Here is a 14,224-nt window from a genome sequence, read left to right as displayed (position 1 = left end):
ATCAGTTATCTTAAAGCTACACTCATGGATTTTTATCTACTTTAAAGACTCAGTTACTTGGTCAATTTAATAGTCCAGAAAGCTGATCTGCAGAGCCAAGCAACCAGCTCCAGGCATAAAGCAGCCACTCTTAACCTTAGGACAAGGCAGAGGAAGTCTGGACTGCTTCTAGAAGCGTCTCTCCTCCCTGTAACAATTCAAATTTCTTCCTAACTGACAGAACCCAGAGGATTGCAAACCTGTGGTTCTCAATGCACTTCTGAAAGGCTTTGAATGGCTAAAAGTCATTTCACAGCAGGATTGATTCCCAGCCAGGATCAACCAGACATTGGCCTCCTTTTTTGTGTAGTTTGGAAGATACTCTCTTCAGAACGGCCTCTCTACATAAAATGTTTCCTGTTTGAGTTTCCTTTTTTTCTCATGAACGGATTTATTTTGCTAGAGGAAGAATGTTCCTGAGCTGTTCTGAGGAAAGCAAGATAAATAGAAGGTTATAGATCAAATTCATTTATTTATCCCCTATCAGTTGATAGGGTTGGTTTATGTGTGTCACTCTATGGCAGGTTGAGGGACAATGAACCACATTAGGGTTATTAAGAGAGTTTTAACAGCCCTGGTCAAGTCTCAGAAAGATGCACATTTATGACAGGTGTGGAACCATAATATCCATTAGGATAGGTCAAGATGGAACTCACCAGAGCATAATGGAGAGAAAACAGTGTCCCTTGAAGACCATCAAGAACCCTTCCAGGGACATGGTAGATCTGAGTAATGGCCGCATAGCATAGTTCTTGCTGGTGACCTATCATTAGAGGTGAACACGCATAGCCTACAGCTCCTGGACTCTGTTTTCCATTTCTCAGCTTCAGAAAGTTAATTGCTCATTTTCCATAGTCAGTGAAAGATTTCTGGAATGCAAGGCAGCCCTCCGAGCAGGTGCTCCTTACAGGGCACTTGTCTCACTGCCTTGGGCTGGGCAGAGGGGAACTGCTAACCTTCTAAGGTGAGGGTACAAGAAAGCAACCTACCTAAAGAGCAGGAGAGATGAACTTAAATATGACCTGAGGGCAGAGCAGTTAGCCTACTTCTAGAATACTGTTTTTATACAAGGCTGACACTGGGAATTTTGCAGGGTTGATGAAGTAGAACCGTGGCATGGACAGTGATGAATGATTTTTTTCCTTCATGGATTTGGAGCAAGGAAATAATATCCTGGAAAGATTTTTCTTGAGAAGATAAATTACTCTAGGGTGATGTGTAGATGAAAAGAGAGTGAAGGCCAGAAGTGGGGGAATCATGGACTAGCTGCTGTGAAGACCAAAGCTAGAAAGACAATTCTCAGGCAACTGGTATTTGACTGTTGGTACTCAAAATGTCCTTGAGGGTCCAAAGTGCTTAGTTTATGTGGGTTTTGATCTGTTGATGTGTACTGTGTTTGAAATTAAAACAGAGATATCCTGAAGTTTATTAAATCAAAAAAGAAAAATGTTATACTAATTTCATTAATCATATTAATAAACTTATGTTTATCTCAATATAAAACATTTTAGAACACTTTTACATAATAAAGGGGTGATATTGTTTTATATTTCTACAGAATTCTCTAATGTCTGGTTTACTAGAACCTAGACAAATTATCTTTACATTTCATAGTCACAGAATCGTATGTATTCTTCTGAGAGAGTAAAGAAGTATACATTAGAGTGTGTCATCATGAATATTTTTGATGCTGTGACATTGTGAAAGACTCGTGAGGACTCTGATGGGACCTTGGAGAAGGGCTGGAGAAACAATGTGCTGGAGGATGGCTGAGAAGAGAAAGGGACATAAAAACCAACATAGAAAATCAGCAGCTGCATCTGGAGATTGATAAGGGTTAGTCCTCGCTGGAACAGCAGGCACGGAAGAACGGCGGAAGCTGCGAAGCCTCTGTAGAAACCTGGACACCCACCTGCAAAGGTGATTGGCTGGGCAGTTGGTAATTTCCGGTTTGGATGATGTCAATGTGAAATGACTGGAAATCTGTCCAGAGAAAACACAGCTGGCCAAAAAATCTGGTAGCATCTTTTGTTTTTAATGGAAGTAAAATTGGAAAGGTCAATCTCAAAATGAAATAAATGTGTGTCATGCCACAATTTCTTTTTAAATTCATTGCAAACTAGTTCTATTTTTATGTTTTGAAGTGCGGACCATGAGAAAAGCTCAACTTTGAGAGAAAAGTTTTATTTCTTTGACTGAGCAGCAGTACTTATCCCATCATTCTGCATCCATATTTCTACATCTAGAGTAATTATTGTGCATTTTGAAGATCACTGTTCACACCATAGTCTAACCCACACAGGTAACACACGTGTTTATATGAAATACATGTGAGATGTAATCACATCTGATTTATAGATGTTAATGATTCTGGCTTCTTATTTTGAGAGACAAAAAAAAAAAAGGAAAAAGAAAGAAATCTGAACTGAACACCAAATCTTGCAGCTTCTCTTTAAATATTAAATATAGACTTGGGAGAAGGGTTCCTACATCACTGGTAAGATAAAGTAATGGCGGAAGTGAGAAGACACAGCAGCAGTTGTAATGTAACAAAGCCGTATTTTAGTAGATGTTGTAGGGAATGACTTAGTCAGATTGGGAGATCCCAGGGGAGTTCACAACATTTGGTGCAAGTAAAAAATGTGGGAGAAACAGAGGAGCAAATCATGAGTCAGAAGAACAAACTGATTATTGGGTGTATTTAAGAGGAAATAACCCTGTCACTGGGAGCCTGTCAGCCTAGCTCTACTCTGGGATTGGAGGTGACACTGACTCGGGTGTAGCAACAATGGAAACTCACTAATTGCAACAGCCAGTTAACACTTACTGTGCGCATGCTTACACGGGCCGTGCGCATCCTTGTAGAGAAAACAGGACTATCTCCAGTTTGAAACTTTGTCACTCTGGTTACAAGCACCTGTCACTACACCGAGTTCTGTTAGTTTGTAGTCTGTACAAGGTTCTGGGGCTCCAAACAGATTCTCGTGCCCTCGAGACAAGCACTTTGCTGGCTGAGCTATCTCCCTCCTCTCTGCCTCCACCCAGCTTTAGTTTTAAAAGTTTTCTATGGAGGAAAATATAGCAGTCTGTGATTTTGCCAGGAAAACAGTGAGGGCTGAGCCAGAAATCTCCCCCTGCCCTCTACATCAGAGTATGACAATTTCTCTCACAGGTTGTTGGTGCTGGTAGCCAACACGCTAATTGCCGTCATTATGAACTTGGTGGCTGAGTCACACAGTTGTCATTAGACGTTTGCATAGACTGGCCCTGGTTTCTCAGCTGACTTCCCCCATGTAGAACACTCCTGAAAGGTATACATGCTTCCAGACTGCTCATCTCAAAGAACTTTATTTTCTGATGCTTTTTTTTTCATTCCCACAGCTATGCCGTATCTATCAGACTACACTTTCTGGAGGGAATTATTTGTGGTTTGCCTTAGAAATCATTCCAGGTAGTTTCTAGGAGCCAGTTTAACCAGCAAATGAGTGAGGAGAAAGAGTACAAATTTTTTTTTTGACACTTGAATGTAGATGTATTACAAACTCCTGAAATTCTTCTTAAAAGGAGTGTGTGTGTGTGTGCGTGTGTACTTGTGTGTGCAACTGTGCGTGCATCCATGTGTGTGCACGTGCGTGTGTGTGTGTGTGTGTGCGCGCGCGCGCGCGCGAGCGCACGCGCACATGTGTAAGAGCAGAGGAGAGGAGCTGCTCATTGAGTATCTTAAGTTGTTGGTAGAGCCCCATGCAGAAGCAGGCTCCATGTCCCCCAGTGTTAGACACTGTGGTCCTTCAGTGAGTATACTCTGACCCAGGGCTCTGAGCTAGAGTTAAGCCAGGTACTTGAATACATGAACAAATAAATGAGATAAGCAAAAAGTATCTGCAAAGATTTCTTAGTTACAGACCATGATTACATACAGACAGGCGTAGGTGACAAGGAAACGAATCTTTTGCCACCCACAGTTTGGTGCACTTTCAAATTCAGGGATAGAATTCAAGGAAAGCGAAAGATAAAAACTGCCTTCTATCTAAAAGCTAAGCAGAGTACATTTCTGCTAACAATTGTTTCACAAATACGTGTTCTATAAACTTGCATAACTCTTATTTGTGTGTGTGTGTGTGTGTGTGTGTGTGTGTGTGTGCGGGCGTGCGCGTGCGCGAGTGCCTTCAGTTGTTTTGTGACCTCTGTGACCATGTGGAAGGCTCCCACATGCTACGTTCGCTTCAGTGCTTAATTACTAGAGATTTAAGGACTCAGAAGGCACTGCAGCTGTTCGGAGTTCCAGTTAGTTCTCTGCTTATCTCCCAGGAATACTTTAGAGTGATGAACTAAATGCATTCCTCTTTTACTTATTTATATATTTTTTTAAGCATTGGGAAACATGAAGACGTGGAGAGACTCCTGTTCCCACACTGCTGGGCGTAACTAAAGAACTGGGTCATCCACTTTCTGCAGTGTTCTGGAAGGACTCTGGGAGAACAGCAGGGGCATTAACTGCTGGGGACAATTGGTTTTGCTTAAACACTCAGTAGTCCAGGAGCTAAGCTGGAACAGAAGGGCTTTAGGAAAGACTTACTGAACTATAACCAGAGTCTGTATTAACAGCATTCTGAGCATTCACTACCAAGGTTTGGGTCAAGATTCCTAAGGCTCATTTCTTGTGATGTTTGATTGTAGGCATCACATGGGATAATTTGTTTAAGACTAGTGGGCCTGCGTTCCAAGGACATTAATGAATATATCTAAATGGTGGCGTTCCTGAGTCCGCTCAGTCAGCAAACTTCTAGGACCTTCATGGTCAAGTACTCTAGTCTCTTGGGAGCCATGTCCCTTTCCCAGGACTCAGGTGTTCTAGCAGATCAGTACACTCCTTACATTTCTGGTTAACACATCTGTGGCTGGCCTCCCTGCCTTTCTCCTACTACAAGATGATGCTTGCTAAAAGTATTATGCTTTGTAGGAGAGCCATTCAATTTATTGCACTTGAGGAATTACTAGGTAGCTTAATGCTACTGGTTAAAAATGTATTTAGGAAACCATGAGCTAAAAGGAGCAATTAAGGTCACATGATCCATATGCCTAGGAAAATTTAGGGGCCACCGGGTCAGAACACGTGTTGACTCATTAAGGAAAACAACTATGAAATGTCATTACTTTCTGAAATAGTGTTACTTAAGATGTTGCCATCCATTCTCGCATCATTGCTTATTTATATGAAATAATTCTAATAAGAATAGGAGACAATCATCAGCCACTGCAAAACCTTTGAAGGTCCTGCCCGGTGTGACAAGGACCACAGAAGACTCAATGGTATTTGAACAGCCAGATACTATTTTGGACATTCTGAGTCAGAGCTTGTGCTTCATAGATTCACAGCATTTGCTGAGTAACGAAAAATGAATAGAGCATTTGGCTGATCGCAGAGCACAACACGTTAGAAAACTGATAGTGAAAAACACAAACTTGGTGAGCCCTAATGGTTTAAAGCTGAGAGTCACCTGATAATTTCTTTAGAAATCACATGACCCCAAAATACAAAGAACATTGTCAAATTCTCTCTGCAACATCTTTCCCCCACCCATCATAACCCTAGAAATAGGAATAGCCTGTGAATTAGAAAATGACACCACAAATTATAAGAGGAAAGCTTTCATAATATTCAGTTTGCTGAACTTAAAATCATACGTTGGCCTTCTAGTAACTATGTGCACCCTATCAGGTGCACACACACACACACACACACACACACACACACGACTCCAGGAACCATCTGCTCTAAGGCTGCAAATTAAGCCCCCTCTACTTTCCCTGGCAGACCCCCTATTCCATTAAAACAAGTGGCTTTTCCAGGGAAAAAAAAATCTTGGGATTTTCTTTGGTCATTAGATAGCTCTAGGCCAGATAGAAACATAAAAATTTTCTTTGTGTGGGGAAAGGGGAGAGCTTTCCTGAGGACTGACTCGGGTTACAAAGTTGGGGAAGAAGGATTTAAGCTCTTTTATTTCAGTTCCTTTTCCAAACTAGGAAAGTTAAATGAGGGTCCGGCCTTCATATTTCAGGGGCAGATCTCATTGCAAATGTAAACTTCACTGGGCAACTCAAAGCATTTCATACACAGCAAATAACCCAGACTTCAAGGTTTAAAATGCCACATGCAAATCCTACCTTCACGTTGGAGAGGTGTTACTGAGAGATCGAAAGCAATGGCGGGCTCTTAGATTCACTGTTGGACTTATTTCTGTTTGCATTATGACTCTCTGTTCTAGCCTTGGATTATAAATCAGATGGAAAAAAAGAAAGAAAAGAAACCACTGGTATTGCCATTCTTCGTGGTGGGAATAGAGGAAGGAAAGGGTAGAAATGAAACGGGAGTTCATAGCCATTGGATTCAGACACGAGGTCACCAGGTCACAGAGTCTCACAGAGGCCCATGCTCTCATCGCTGGGTAGTGTCTGAGTCATCACTCACTTTGGTGGACTTTGTGGCAAGCCTTCTGTGAAGATGGAGGTTGCTCAGGACACATTGCTGAAAGAGGAATGAAGACTTCATCGGAAGTTCTGTCTACAGTTTCAGTGATTCCGTGTACTTTACTGTCCCAGTGGCAAAATCAGAACATTTGGTTACCTACTCAGCTCTTATTGTCTTTAGGAATACAAAGGTAGACTTGATTTTAAGTGCAAAGTCAGAGAGTTACCCCTCGTGAACTTGTAACTCTCTGTTTCGGAAACACAGACACATACTGATTGTAGGGTAGCCTCGAAATATATTGATTATCTGTGCAAAGCCACAATTGCTCAACTAAGAATAACTAGGCCAATTACCCACAGAGGGCAAATATCCTATTAATTTACTTAAGAAAGTGTCTCATGTCACCCCACCTACCTCCTATATTCCCAAATTAGATTATTTGTTTATGCTTAAATTAATAATAGTCAGTTGATTATTATCGATTTGATAGTTAAGTTGTTGCAGAAGTTTGGATTATGAAGGGACTAACAGTTGTCTTCTGTCACACACATGCACACAAACACACACAGACACACACACATATACACTGTGTATGTTTACATGTATAAACACGCATATGCACATATGTATGCACAAGATATATCAGGTCATCTTACATTCCTATTGCTGGGCTGGTCTTAGGTGCAATCCAAGAGTTCCACATGTTCGTGCCACTATTCCACCATGGGGTTTGTCTTGCCAGCCCAGGCACTGCCAACTTGTTGAATTTTCAGCTACGAACATCTCTCCTCCTAGCCAACAGAGCTCTCTAGCACTGCGAAAGCTAACAGCAAGGGTTGAAGCTTCCAGGCCTGAAGCTACCTAATCTCTACACATCCTGTGATCTAGCACATAATGTCTTCAGCAACAGAGGCTCACTGTCAAACTCTGGAGGTAATCAGGAGCAGCCTTGGCACTAGGCCTTCATTGGTTAGCTTATAGTGTCCAGCAGGGACACTGTCACTGTATTATTGTATAGCCTCAGGTAAAATACAGGGTGTAGAATGAGACAGAGATTTCTCAAAACATGAAACCCAAATGGCTAAGAGAATATTTTAACATGTTTAATATCTTTAGCCATTGGCGATACAAATGCACATTTAAACTCATTCATGATACCGAGTCCTAACTGCAGCAGTCTGAATTTCTTTTTTTTTCTTTTTTTCGGAGCTGGGGACCGAACCCAGGGCCTTGCAGAGCCTAGGCAAGCGCTCTACCACTGAGCTAAATCTCCAACCCAGTCTGAATTTCTTAAATGCTCTTATATGTCCTCTAAAAAACATTAGTTTTTAATTATCATCCTATTATGTTATGTACATGGGTGTTTTGCCTGCATGTATGTCTGTTTGCCACATGCGTACCTGGTATCTAAGGAAACCAAAGGGCCACTATATTTTCTAGAACTGGAGTCACAGACCATTGTGAGCTGCTATATGGGTGCTGGGAATTGAACCCAGGTCTTCTGTAGAGCAGCCATGGTTCTCAACCTCTGGGCCATCTCCCCACAGCCGTGCATATCTTCTTAGTGCATGGAATCATGCATCTGATACATACATGGGAGCAAGCAGTGAGAACTAACAAAGTTACGCTTTGCTTCTTTACCTTAAAGCCTGTGGTTCTCAGCTCCAGAGATGGGGCAATAACTGAGCACTTCCCCAGCTCACAGCAAGTGGGACAGCTGACTGTTCATGTAACATTGGAAGACTGAAAAGTCTCTAAATTTAAAAATATGAGTAAACGTCCCACCGTGTGCCTAATTAGCCACTTAAACTTTGAAGTGAGCCCCACTTTTCTCTTTTAGATCATAAGCCTTAAGGCTTAAACTGTTGTAAGATGTCTGTTTTGTCAAGTTATTTGGGGAAGCTGGCCTTTTATATGGATAAGAATATATATTTGTAGTAGCTAGACACAAAAACTGTTTTCTTCCCCCCACCCACCCCTTGGGGGAAGTAAAACAAACATTATGTTTTAATGTAATGGAAAATTAAGAATCTTAAACAACGTGTTCATCAATGAAAACACTGGAAAGTTTGAAAACAGGTTTCCAGTTAACACTGTTCTCACCTGGAGATCATTACTGGTTCAGAAAGTGCTTCGTTCTCCAATTTCTCAGTAATGTGCCGCTGGGAGTCACACCAGGTGCCCCTTACACTGGTTTCCACCCGGAGCAGCTTTATCTGAAAACCCATCACTTCCTGTCTCACAAATGCAGCCCTGTTCACCAAGTCATTCAGTCCCTACGACAGAGACCAACATGAGTGGCTGCTCTCAAGCCCTAAGCGTTGAGAATGAGAACCCCGAATCCTTTGGCCTGCTTGACTGTGTTAATGGGAATTCAAGCTGTTTAAACTGGGGGGTTTCTTTAAACAGTTGCCTTGTCATATTCAAGGAATTTTACAGACTTTTTTTTTTTTTGGTCATGTTACCAATTTTGATTTACAATGAATGCAGTGGAGTACTTCGAAGCAAAAATAATAATAATAAATGTACCATTACTGAAAGCTTGTAAACAATGCACATTTGTCTCTTACATTGTGTTAATGAGAGAAATTGCCAGTTGACACGGAGAGAAACTGGTTCCAAATTGGTCTGGTTTCTCCTATCAAACTTGCCTTGTGGTTTTCTATGGCTAAAGCAGACTTCAATTCGCTGGCACTACGGCTTGGTAAAAAGTCCCTAGACACTTTCTTTTCTTTAATTTAATGTAATAACTGGCCTTGAAATCATTCTGTGTTGTAGACTTTCTTTCCAAATTACAGACAGTCATGAGAAGTGAGACTATACAACTATACCAGCCTGTACCACACCCTGTTCCAAGGGCGAGCTAGGTTTTGAGACTAGGATTTTCTTGCACAGCAAGTAGATGTGGTCCAATGAGAAAGCAGCACCATGTTAACGGGCTGGGGAAATGGGATACAAGTAAGGAACGATTGCAAGGGTATGGAACTGCCCACTCCTGAGTGAGTCGAGGGTCAGAGGCAGGTACAAGTAAGGCGTTTGCAGTTCACAAGGTGAGATAACACACTGAAGGAGACCCACCCGAACACAGTGCTGTCTTCCTAATGCCACGACCCTTTACTACAGTTCCTCGTGCTGCGCTCACCCTGAACCAGAAAACTATTTGTTGCTTCATCATAACTAATTTTGTTACTAGTGTGAATCATAATGTAAGTATTGGATATGAGGGATCTTGGCTGTGCATTGAGAACTGCTGTTGTAAATTACAGCTGGACTGCTTATTGAATGTGGCCGAATTGTCAAAATGGCCTTGGGCTTCCACCTTCTCTTAGAAAAGATAACGACTTATTTATTTTTTTTATTTTTTTTTATGATAACTGATGACATCCCTACTGGCTGGGCCACAGAAAGGCATGTGGAGAGATGGGAATGTTTTTGGTCTTTGGAGATTAGGGGTCACATCAAGTTGGGGAGGATATGTATGTTTTTCTGAGTCCCCTTAAAAGGCAGCACAATGTTTTCAAGTAGACGTTGCCTACAGCCCATTCTGGAATAACCCCCAGTCACTTATCTTTATGACTGTGAGAAAAACAAGACAAAGAAAAACAGAACACTCCAAAGTGTGCTCGTTTTACGTTATCCAAAGAGGAGAGTGACTTTTTGTTTCCCCTTTGGTGGCACTTCTATATGGCTGCCCTGGTAGATGGGGCAGAACTAAGACTAGTTGTCTTTCTTGCTCCTTTTCTCTCACTGCGGAGTTCTCTTTCAGGACAGCAGTGTAATACACCTCACTACTCCATGTTCACAGAGCCTGCCATGGAAAAACTAGAGTCCTAGCTTTGAGTGCGTGTGCGTGTGCGTGTGCGTGTGCGTGTGCGTGTGCGTGTGCGTGTGCGTGTGCGTGTGCGTGTGCGTGCGCGTGCGCGTGCGCGTGCGCGTGCGCGCGCACGCACCTCCTGTTTTGCTGCCCTTCCGACTTTCGTGCAGCACATCCCCGACCTGGCTGCCCCCCTGTCAGCTTCTAAAGTGAAAGAGTGGTTGTTTGTATCCGGACTTTCGGGTCACACTAGGGCCAGCGTTTGAAAGCAGTTGCTCTTCTTGACCAACGAGGACCACCCAAGGATATCATTTGGACAGTCAGTCACAATAGCTGCCGTCAACAGATGATGCTGTTAATGGGGAAGGGCCTCCACTCGTGTACTTCTAAAGTCTCGAATAACCCTCTGAGTGCGGTTAGCTGCCATCCAGGTACTTTTTCACACCTCTTAGATGAGGGAGGCAGACATCACTGATACGTTCAAAAAGGTCACCGAATTGTGCTTCCTCTCCATATTCCTGAAATCATACCCATGGTTAAGCTTTACAAACAAACATTAACCGTTTTAGGGCACCAGGACTATGTCGTGCTGTGACACTAACAAAGGGCCATGCTATTTGGAAATAGAAGTTAATCTAATCCTAACAAAGTTCATAATTTCTGACTGCGCATGCTCCAATACATAGTCTGTGATACAGTAAAGAGGTCAACACTGAGCTTAGCTTAGCTTTCATTTCAGAAACTCCTAGAGCTGTTTCTGCTCCATCAACCTTTCCTGAAAACGGGAAAACTAAAATCGGCGTGATTTATGGTGCCCCGCAGGTATTCGTTTGAGAGGAAAATCATAGCAGGTTACACTTGAATATATGGCTCCGGCAAATTAGTCTATTGCCTGTCTTTAAAGAAATTATGGCATTCACTTCTAGCCCTTATCTTGCCTTTACCAACACCAGCATAACCAACGCCTTCCGCTTAGCCCTCTTGGCAATCAGTAAGCTGCAGCACTGGTTCAGGTGGAAGCAGTTAAAATCTCAGCTGGAAAGAGGATTATGGATTTGCAGCAGGCAGAGACACATTTTAGGCTTCTTCCTCTTAGGAGTAAGTCCTCCTCAGCGATGTTTGAGAAATGCCGTGCATGTTCCAGGTAAGTCAAAGTCCAAAGCAAAAGGGAGAAGAGGAAAAGGAGAAAGGCACATGGAGCAGAAAGGGAAACAGATATGCATGCGCTTGCGCATGCGCGTGTGTGAACAGCTAGAGCCCATTAGAGTCTCACACTAACTCTAGTTTTTATCTCCTGCTACAAGTGTGGAAGGCCGTGCCAAACAGTCTCTTTTTGAGTAGGAGCGGTTTCAGAGGGTCTTGTTTTCCTAACAACTTACTCTGCAAAAAACAACAGTATGTGTGGACAGTGAAACCCAGGATTCCATACTTCGATTTTGGGACATCCCTGAAAGGCCAGCTTTTCTTTAGCTCTTCCCACAAGCAGGGCTTTTGAGCAGATGGATTAGTTACTCTCCTTATTGCCATGATAGAGTGCATGATAAAATCACCTGAAGGAAGGAAGGCTTTATTTTGTTGCACAGTTTGACCGCAGAGGCTAGCATGGTGCAGAAGGCATTTTGGCTTCTGGTCATACCGTGTCAACAGTCAGGAGACAGGGAAGACTGCCATGCCCCTCCTTCTCCATCCAGGACCGAGACCCAGGAAGTGATACCTCCATAAAGATGGGTCTTCGCAACTGGGTGGTAATGCCATCACAGACACTCATGTGTCCTTAAGCCATTCAAAATCTTAAATTGATAATATTGACCATGCTAGCTGACCAGGTCCTTTGGCTGGTCTGTGTCCCTTCTAGAGAATGGATAGGCCATGCTATACCAAGTCTCAATCAAATGCTTGCTCCCAGCTCACTGGTTTTTCTATCACCTTAGCCTTCTGTGCCCAGGCTGCAGCTGCTCAACTCCCACTGCAAAAGCCCTGCAACTACGCAAGCCCTGCTCCGACTACGCAAGCCCTGCTCCGACTACTCAAGCCCTGCTCCGACTACGCAAGCCCTGCTCCGACTACGCAAGCCCTGCTCCAACTACGCAAGCCCTGCTCCGACTACTCAAGCCCTGCTCCAACTACGCAAGCCCTGCTCCAACTACTCAAGCCCTGCTCCGACTACGCAAGCCCTGCTCCGACTACGCAAGCCCTGCTCCGACTACGCAAGCCCTGCTCCGACTACGCAAGCCCTGCTCCGACTACGCAAGCCCTGCTCCGACTACGCAAGCCCTGCTCCGACTACGCAAGCCCTGCTCCGACTACGCAAGCTCAGCACAACTACACTTTCAGCAGATGTTCGCTGAGTTTTCTCGTTTTCCTCTATCTGATTCTATTCGTTTTTGCCCTTGAGTTTATGTTTCCACTTGTTTCCTCCTTGGTTGACATTTGAGGAGTCAAGCAAACTGTGCACTCACCGGCTTGGTAGTAAGTACAAGCTGTGGAAATGTTTCCGACATGCTCTCTAATAAAGTTCTCAATTTTTATAGGCTGCGAATCTCATTTTCTTATTGAACACTCTCTATATCTAGGGCGTAGGGATTAACATCAGAAATGGTGTCAATCTCCTTGATGAATCTTTAGAAATCTGGTCAGTTGAAATAATGATTGTTAATTGTCTCATGTGAAAAAGCATTAGAAAAAATTTCATATGGTAAAAAATACCATTTGATTAGCATCAACATATTAATTTTCAGTATTTAGCTGTGGTCACATATTTTGTGTTGTACAGTTATTCACATTCCCAGTGATATTACTTAATCAATGAGGACAAACCAGTTTGGTCAACTAACAATGTACAGAAGGCCCTTGCTTTACTCCATATGAGTAAATATGACCATATAAGCTGAAATAAACACAATAATTTTAATAACTAGTAGGAAAAAACTGTGATCGCTCTTTGGTTTTTAATGCTTTATGCAACACATTGAATGCTTGCTTTGTCTTCATTATGTTGAATATTTAAGTGGTTATAATAAATATCCATGGAGACATAGAATATGCTAAAACTAATATATCTTGATTTACTGTATTCTAATTTACTAGAAATTTTGATAACTAAGGTGCTTGCGCTGTTGTACAAAAGTTCCTATTTAGAGCAACTGCTTTGAATAATGTCTCCTTTTTTCTCATCTTACGTTGACAATGTCTCTGAGCATGCCTTAACGATGAGTATATTTAACAGCTCTCTTCTATAACTCTGTCTTCATTCTATTCAGACTCCCATTCTAATATTGTCAACTATATTGTTTCCCTTCTGTGTTTTCCCCAATTTCCACCATTGTTTGCTTGTCTATATATGTAAATATTACATGGGGAACAGGGGAAGCAGTACAAATCCATTATTTTCTGCCTAACTGACTAAATAGACCATCATCAATAGATTTTGAAGGAAATAAAATCAGGTAGACCATGGTATGTGGGCTAAAGGGTCAAAAACCAAGTGGGTGTTTCATACAATTTCTGATGGATAATATAAATGGATAACTGATGTCTATGAGAGACTAGTGTTGCTTTATTAAATAACAGTAGCAGAAATTCATATATATAGAAAGTTCACACAGTGTGAACTGCCAGAATCATCATATTAAAGGCAGTCAACCAGGTAGTTATGGTTGCTATGAAGACATGCACTACATGTCTATACCAGGAGAGGTGCTAAGTAATCAGGCTCACAGGGCGAGCTCTGAACCTTGTATTGTGTTTCTTCCAAGCCTGCATTCCCTATGCCTGTCTTCTAGACACTGATTTAGTGATGTACACATCAAAAGGCATGGCAGGTTCACTTTGGTCAGGCAGTGCTTTGGCTTCAGGATTCCTCCTTGGCTTATTAAGACTTTTCTTGGAATGTAGTATCCCCT

General features: G+C 42.4%; 1 protein-coding gene across 1 annotated transcript; it reads left to right on the top strand.

Annotated features, from left to right (window-relative positions):
• Nucleotides 1-10,487: 10,487 nt before the first annotated feature.
• On the top strand, nucleotides 10,488-12,846 carry LOC134487053 (uncharacterized). Its single transcript, XM_063288671.1, has 2 exons — nucleotides 10,488-10,753; nucleotides 12,254-12,846. Exons 1-2 carry the CDS (start codon nucleotides 10,669-10,671, stop codon nucleotides 12,754-12,756), a joined length of 588 nt encoding a protein of 195 aa, XP_063144741.1. The 5' UTR covers nucleotides 10,488-10,668; the 3' UTR covers nucleotides 12,757-12,846.
• Nucleotides 12,847-14,224: the final 1,378 nt, after the last annotated feature.

The sequence above is a fragment of the Rattus norvegicus genome, chromosome 5 (assembly GCF_036323735.1).
Source record: "Rattus norvegicus strain BN/NHsdMcwi chromosome 5, GRCr8, whole genome shotgun sequence".
Lineage (NCBI taxonomy): Eukaryota > Metazoa > Chordata > Mammalia > Rodentia > Muridae > Rattus > Rattus norvegicus.
The sequence above is the reverse complement of the archived record's forward strand: the minus strand, read 5'-3'. Positions and strand labels throughout refer to the sequence as shown.